This window comes from Arachis stenosperma, chromosome 1, assembly GCF_014773155.1.
Source record: "Arachis stenosperma cultivar V10309 chromosome 1, arast.V10309.gnm1.PFL2, whole genome shotgun sequence".
Classification (NCBI taxonomy): Eukaryota; Viridiplantae; Streptophyta; class Magnoliopsida; order Fabales; family Fabaceae; genus Arachis; species Arachis stenosperma.
In genome coordinates this window covers 14,565,036-14,573,385 of record NC_080377.1, presented here as the reverse complement: position 1 = coordinate 14,573,385, position 8,350 = coordinate 14,565,036, and the positions used below count along the sequence as shown (strand labels likewise).

Genomic DNA, 8,350 nt, shown 5'->3' with positions numbered 1-8,350 from the left:
TTTTAATGAAGGACAACGCGATACTTTACACCAAAAAAAAAAAAATACTTTGGCTCCTAATATTATTATTTTAGAACAATAAAATTTTTCTGTTAAAAAATTTATTAAATAGTAACAAAAATTAATTTTACAACTGTATTAATATTTACCCCATGCAGGGCACGCACTAGTTTCTCTTATGCATATTATGTACATCCTTTCACTTTATATATGGATGAATGTAGCTTCAAAGACGACTAATAATTTCTCCTCAATGTTACGGCTTCATAACCAAACAGTTTGATGATTTATGATTACTGTTTGTGAGCGTAGAAGTGGGGGAAGGGAGCAACTATAGATTAAGATTTGAGGCATACAATGTTCATTCTCAAGTGATGAGAAAATTAAAAGCACACTAAACTTGATTACAGGTGCATTATGCAGGAATGGTTGTTCATTTTTCTTGTTTTACAAGGCACCCGTATTCTTAAGACCAAGAACAATCCCAACACCAATGATGTGGCCAACAGTTCCACAAGCCAAGGTATCAGCAAGGGTGAAACCAGCTGGGTCACCAGTCTGTAAGCCTGAGTCCCTCACCTCGAGCTTCAGCCCTGCAGTCGCTTTCCTGTTTGCGGACGGAGCCAATCCAAACCTTCCGGCAAACAGCATCAGTGTTGTAGAAGCCACCATAATCTGCAATAACATTCCAAACTCAATCATATCTTACATAAAAATTGCTATGTAGACACAAAATTAATAATAGCTAGAAGTGACTTGGTTAGTGTTACAAGAAAGTGCAAGCACATATAACAAGCTTACATACTAAATAATGATACTTCAAATTATTTATTAATAAATACATGCGTTGTTTTACTAAATATTACCTATATTTTTGGTATATAGGTAATATGGTTGATGATAGTTATGCGAAATTGTGAATCATTAGTATGAGATGTTCATTTTCCAATATGCACTCACCAATTCACAGGATTGCTGTGCTTTTAAAGTAGTATAATTGTGTAAACTAAAATATTCCATTAAAACTCATTATTTACTGCTTTCATGAATTTATTTCTTATGTTTATTAAAATCAGATGAAACAAACAACAAAAAAAAAGGGAAGAATGGAATTAGATATAACTCCTAAGATCCTACCAGATTGGTTTCTGAACCAATGAAATCACAGCGAGTTCCTAGAGCACCCTTCGCCTTACGCCTCATGGGTTGGACAGCAACCTACACAATGAAGTATACAACAATGTTAAGCAAAACTCTAATAATAATAATAATAATAAACAAGTGGTGCTGACCAAGTTCTGCACAGGGGATGCTGAGAATTTGGGTCTAAGACCATTGAACTGAGGGAGAGTGGTCATCATTGTGGTTGCCATTACTTGAATCTCTAAGCTCTCCCTATTTTTTTTTTTTCTTTGAAAGAATTCTGGTGTGGTTGATTTCGTTCGTTTCTTAAGGGGTCTATGAAATGATGTAACATGAAAGTGTGTGTGATGATAGCCACATAAGCAATTTGTGGCTTCAGAAGACCAATTTCAGATTCGCATAATACTTGGTTTCTGACGTGGCATTATCTCATTTGATTTGCTTTTGGAGTAATGGATAATGTCTTAGCTGCCTGCATTGTTGCTACTTGCTAGATATCAGATATCTCATGTCTTGGTGGATAAAGTACTCTGGAATTATGAGTTTTGTTTAGTTGTTTTGTTTAGTTATTTTGTCTAAAATTTTGAATGGCTTAACATTTTCATTTGGTAATAATTTATGAGTTTAATTTTAATACATAAATATTATAAAATATTTTGCACCAAATGTCTAATCACGTCTAATTTGTTGATTAATTATTCACAGTTTCACACAATCAATATAAAATATAATTATTTTTATTAGTATAAGATTAATTAGATACATGTATAAAATTATGTTATATTAATAGCACACTAAAATTAAATTTGTAAATTATTACAATTTATTATAGCTTTAAATTTAGTTTCAGCTATGCTAATCCTAAGTGAATCTTATTGTGAAAGGAAGATAAATAAAAAGTAAAAAAAAAAAATCAGCATTGATTCCAATAAGATGATCACAGCCAAACCGCTGTTACTCTAGGAACACTGAGTTTGAATGTTTGATGCTTAAGCAGTCTTACAGTTTGATTTTTCTTTTCAAGTGGAAAAATTTGTAAAATGATAATATGGAAAGTAATCTATATTTAATGAAACCTATTTATTTAATAACAATTAATATCTTATTCTATCACTTTATAAGTTTCTTTATTTTAATGTAAAATTCATTATATATGAAACTTAGCTTTTATTCTATACGGAGAGCACTATAACTTCATAAAAAAATATAAAAATCGCACATTTGAAATATCTTATATATAGAAAAGCAAAAAGATAGAGTCTAATATCACAATGTTTAATATAAGAACAGGCTTAAGTCTCAAAGTAGTTCTTAAAATTTTAGGAGATTTAAAGTGATTTTTGAAGTTAATAATTATCCATTTTTATTTCTAAAATTGCACGCCAAGATCCAAAGTCGTCCTTCTAGCATTTTCTGTCTACGAAGCGCCACTGAAAAGCTGATCTGGACTAACTTCTAACACGTCAGCAAAGATTAAACGATGTAGTATTTCTTGTGGCGCGTAAATAATGTGAAACATCGCCATTTCATTTGAAAAGTGTTTTTGAAGAATCCTCCTCAACGTTAAACGAACGTATTCTCTCTCCCTCTCAAAATATAATAGAGATCTTTTCTTCTCCCCTTAACTCTTTAATGGTGTTGGTGTGATTATTGTAACTGAAGCGATCTCCTTTGAAAACGACTACTGTCGAGGGTCAAATTCGTCATCTTTATCAGACAGAGAGTGTACTAAAGACTGGTTTTTCTGAAAGAGGTAAGCAAAAAAAATTAAATGATAATAGGAGAACTCTGTTTTTTGTTATTGTTGTTAATTTAATATTTTCAGTAGTTAAATAGAATTACTTCTAGTGTAATGTGTGGTGTTCTGCACTATTGTTAGGGTTTGATCAAAATTAGATTTCTTAGTGGTTAAGGTAAAAATTTTGACTGATTCAGGATTATTTGTTATAGTTGAGACCTGTTTTTTAGTGGTTAAGGTTTACTGTATTCATAGTTGAAACCAGGATTTTATGTTTTAGTTGTGGATTTGCCGATTTGGTAATGTGGTTGAAAATAATGAGTCTTATCATTCAATTTTTTTATAATAACAAATGGATGGTCCTTTTATTACCATCATATATCACCATGGAGGATATTTATCACAGAGCATGATGGAAGTGTGTCTTACAAAGGTGGACAAATTTTTGAGTTGTCAAAAATTGATGTAGACACACTAAATATCTTCTCCGTCTGAGACTATCCCAAGCATATTGGGTATGACAAGGTGACTCAATGTTGGTGGCTAGTGCCTAATAGACCTCTAAAAACTGGTCTCTAAATTATCACACATGATAAGGAGCTCATGGAGTTTTGTTACCATGCTCAGAGGAACAAGAAAATTGTCTATGTGTACTATGAGCATGGAGTCTTTGAATCTGTATTTAATGAAGCAGAACCAAATATCCAAAGGCAAGGAATTGATGGTGGTAGAAGGCCTTATTCCCAACCCAAACCTCACTACGAAAGTTAGAACCAAAATAATTCCCACCACATCACCATTAACTCCAATTTTCAGAACTAAGTCACACCACTAGCCCCACCCCAAACTTAGTTAATTCTGAAGATGCTATTCCTACTCCAAAACAATCCCCACAACAAAAGCCTTCTAGTAAATTCAGTCCAGGATCAACATCAAAGACCCAATCCACTGCAATTTCTATTAGTAAGCTTAATCCACTGCAATTTCTAATACTAAGTCCAACCCATCACAAAAAATAATGGTCCAACCCACTGCAAAACTTATAACTAGGTCCAAATTAAAAGAAACTAAGAAGTCAGATCTACTAAAGAGAGACTCTTAAAGACTAAAAAATGTAACACCATATGCAAGGAGGCCTTTAATAAGAACAACTACTACTGGAACTGTGAAAAGATCATCTGCTAATGAAAAAGAGCTCCAAACTGTGTTTGTGACATTGTCTAGTTTTGATGAATTCTCAGATAGTCATGACAATTGTGATAATGTAGAGGATAAACCATAAAGGCCGGTGGTGATAAGGTCTCTAATGAGGAAGAAGAAGTGGTTGTAAAGAGATCACTAAAAAAGAAGAGTGATGTTAAACTGAAGACCACAACAGATAAAAAACTAGTTAAATAAAAGATAGCTATCATAGTTGAGGATGATGGTCTTATGTGTGCAGATTCAGGGTCTGAAGATGACGAACTATTTTTTGGACCTATTCCTAAGGTTGGTAATATAGAACCATATTATGATGCTCAAGATGGAGCTTATGATGAATCTGATGGTGGAGAGTCACGGCACTCAAAAGAAATGAAGACTCCTCTGAACACTGAGGATGAGTTGGAGAAGGTTGATTAAGACGAGGTCTTCCCTGTGTTCAAAGAAGGGGGAAGGTTTGGAGAGTTTAAACTTGAGGTTGAAATTAAATTTAATACAAAGATGGAGTTCAAAAAGACTGTACATGAGTACGGTATTCAGGAGAAAAGGCAAATCTAGTTTAAGAAGAATGACAGTGTAAGGAGGAGAGATGTGTGTAAGAGCGAGGATTGTGGTTGGCTTGTATATGCTTTCTGAGATAGTGAAAAAAATTGTTGGCAGATCAAGACCTTTATGGATGATCACACTTGTCCAAGAGAGACTAAAAATAGACTGGCTAACAGAAAGTGACTAGCTTGCAAACTAGTGAAAAAATTGAGATAATATCCTAATCTTAAGCATTCTGAAGTTGCACAGTACTTTAAGAGCAAGTGTGACTTGGATCTAAACAAATCTTCATTAACAAGGACTTTAGGGGGATGCAATGGCTATAGTGTATGGAGATGCTACTGCCCAATATGAAATGATTATGCTGAAAAGTAATCCTGGTTTCACTGTTAATATGGATGTCATGCCCCAACCCAATCCTAACGAAGATCCAATTGAGATGTATGTTCATCTGGATGGATGTAAAAGAGGGTTTAAAGTTGGCTGCAAACTACTCATAGACTTGGATGAGACATTTCTAAAATCACAACATGGTGGTCAAATTCTCTCTGCTATTATCACACTATTAGAAGAGGTGAGGATATATGCCATGAGATCTATAACTAGAAACAAGATGAAGTTGAGGAACAATATTGGAATCCTACCTCCAATATAGCACGACGGGTTGGAAAAGATAAGAAAAGAATAAAAAAATTAGGTTCCTATGTAATCTGGTGATATAAATTATGAGAAATTTGAAGTTTATGGTTGGCCAACCAATATAGCTGTAAACTTGGAAAATAGGTTATGCACATATAGTTTTTGACAACTAAGTGGCATATCTTTTATACATGTTTATTAGTCATTTTATTCATGGTTTATTACCGGTATCATTTATTTATTGGTAATGAATTTTTGTACAAAAATATCATGTGTGCATGCATGTGCTGCATTGACAAGGACTGGTAAAAGGGTAAATGAATTCTATCACAAGTGGTTGACTATAGAAGCACACAGCAACACATATGTCTTCCATATAAATCCACTTCCTAGTCAAGCACTATGAAAAAAATTACCATATAATATACCACAAGCACCAAAATAAAAAAAATTTAAGAAGTCAGGGCCAATTAAGAAAAAAAATACTGATGAGGAGCCAATTAGGGACAAAAAGCAGAAGACCTCTCTAAAAAAAATATAAAAAAGGACATTGTTGCTATTGTGGTAAAACAAGTCACACCAAAAGAAATTATGATATGAAAGCTATTGATGAAAAAGCATTTGCTGTAGTTGCTACTGCTAATGATGTTAATGGAAATCAGGTCAACAGTTCTGCTCTAACTGCTGTTCTAGATAGTGATGATGCCACACTTGTGTTACAACCTCAAACTAAAATTTAGCTTGATCTTATTCAATTTGTTTTGTTAGAAACTGATGACCCTCAACAGGTACATATTATTAGTTACTTGTATAGATTTCATTACTTAAACACTCTTTTAAATTATATTAATCACTTGACATATTTGATACATAGGTTTAACTCCCTCCTGTTCGGCCAACCAAGCTCCCTCCTAAAGAAAGTTCTCCGAAATCAGAAGCACTCCATTAACAAGCATCACACCTGCCTCCACCCAACCAACCAGCGCATCGCCTATCAGCACCCCACCTGCAAGAACTCTACCTGCTAGCACATTGTCAGTCAGCACCCCATCATCAAGCACTAATCTACCTAACCCCATACAAGGTGCAACATAGGAAACTGTATCAAAGCTTGTCAACTTCATGAGATTTGTGTCTATTCATGGATTCAAGCCACCCAAAACCAAAAAATGATGACTTAGATTATTATGTTTAGGGACAACTGTGTCTTTGTCTATTTATTTTGATTAAGTTATTTCATTTGTATACTTTCTTAATTAGAATCCTAATGTTGGGGATATATGAGGTTTATATTTTGACAACTTTGATATACTTGATGACTATTGTTCTGGCTTTATATTGCCTTGTTTAGATGTTTCTTCGACATTATGAATATGAATTATAACTTTCTTGAATTGACTTGTATTTAATTTGGTTTTATTTTGTTCCCTAATATGCAAGAGTAATCCCAAACACTGTTCATTTATATTTCTTTGCAAACTAGAAATATTTACAGTTACAGGAATATAATGTGTATATGTACCTCTCATTTGTTTTTAACAAGATACAATTGCCCAGATTGTCTATCCTACTTCACAAACAAAATAGCTACAATATCCGAAAACATGCATACAAACAACACAGCCCCATCTCATTCATCTTCCATTCTTCGTTGTCAAGACCTACTTTGCCTTTAATTGTTGTCACATCTTCTTCCTGAATTTTATCTGACCACAGAAACAATCTACACCACCTCTTACCCACAATCTATACCCAAAAAGAATTCGAAGTGAATGAGACAAGATTTTATCCAGAAACACAACAAATAAGAACAACTACTTACATTATAGTTTTGGCAACCAAAGAAGGGCCTCCCTGGATTAGTATCAGTCCTGACTATCGCAAAATCAGTCGCAACATGCATCCACACCAATCTGGCAAACGCGACTCCCTATTTCTGGTGGTTCTCCTAACAACGCTTCCATTGAAGTAGGGGTGTTATCGGTTCGGTTTGGTTCGATTTTGGACTGAAAACCAATCGAACCGATATATTCGGTTCCTACAGACACACAACCGTTCGGTTTGCTACTTTTACAACAACCGAACCGAACCAAACCAACGGCGGTTTGGTTTGGTCGGTTTTTTCGGTTTTTAATTTCTAATGAGCAAAATATGAATCATAATAATTAGAGGTTCAAAATAGTCAATAAACTAAAATAATAAGAGTAAAATATTGAAATTGATGCATATGTTCGGTTTGGTTTGATTCGGTTCGGTTTCTATCGAGCCAACCGAAAACCGAACCAAACCGATCAGTTTTGTCAGAAAAAAAAACTGATTTTTTCGATTTTCAAATCGGTTGTTGTAATTTTTGGTTCAGTTTGCAGTAATTTTCGGTCCGGTTCGGTAACTTACACCCCTACATTGAAGTGTGGGTTGTTCGAGTTCCCAACCACGTTACTCGCGCTACCCATCATCATTTCAACTTGGAGATGAAGAAGACAATCCACGAGAACACATGACAAAAGAAATTTTGGATATAGTGACCCTAATTTGCGGATTAGGATTTTTAAATTTTGTTTAGGGACCAAATTGCCATCAAAAAGTTTTTATAACCACATCAGCTATCCGTTACCTTTGTCAGCATATCAGAAACTAGTCTAAATCAACTTTTCAGTGGCGCCTCATGGACAAAAAGTGTTAGCAGGATGACTTTGGTCCCAACGTATATCTTTAAGGATAAAAATAAATAACTATTAACTTCAGAATCAATTTGAGTCTTAAATACAACTTCAGAAACCACTTTGTGACTTTCTTCATAAGAACATCAAGAAGATAAGATCTCTCGATCTTTTAATCAAGGGACCAAGTGATTTAAGCATTACATATCTTTGGTTGGCCAATAAGAACGAATCCTTCAAAGGCTAAACAAAATTGCTCAAATTATATTTATCAGCTACAATTAATGACACTATAAAGTGAATAACAGAATAAGTGTGAAAATATCTGTATTGTGTATGTATATGCTGCCAGGCATACCAATACTTCAAGTAAAATTAAAAAAGCTCGAGAAATCTGAACAAATAAAACATAGTAACAAATCAA

General features: G+C 34.0%; 1 protein-coding gene across 1 annotated transcript; it reads right to left on the bottom strand.

Moving 5' to 3' along the window:
• Positions 1–315: 315 nt before the first annotated feature.
• Positions 316–1,517, bottom strand: LOC130954801 (photosystem I reaction center subunit psaK, chloroplastic). Its single transcript, XM_057881603.1, has 3 exons — positions 1,293–1,517; positions 1,138–1,218; positions 316–675 (listed from the first exon to the last, which is right to left on the bottom strand). The coding sequence occupies exons 1-3, from the start codon at positions 1,371–1,373 to the stop codon at positions 448–450; spliced, it is 390 nt and encodes a 129-aa protein (XP_057737586.1). The 5' UTR covers positions 1,374–1,517; the 3' UTR covers positions 316–447.
• Positions 1,518–8,350: the final 6,833 nt, after the last annotated feature.

What these genes read in the sequence shown, in the direction of transcription:
- LOC130954801 (XM_057881603.1), bottom strand. Translation starts at nt 1,373, where the DNA reads ATGGCAACCACAATGATGACCACTCTCCCTCAGTTCAATGGTCTTAGA. An exon ending in CATCCCCTGTGCAGAACTTG is followed by an intron (nt 1,219 to 1,292) that starts GTCAGCACCACT and finishes TTCATTGTGTAG; the next exon opens with GTTGCTGTCCAACCCATGAG. An exon ending in TTGGTTCAGAAACCAATCTG is followed by an intron (nt 676 to 1,137) that starts GTAGGATCTTAG and finishes ATGTTATTGCAG; the next exon opens with ATTATGGTGGCTTCTACAAC.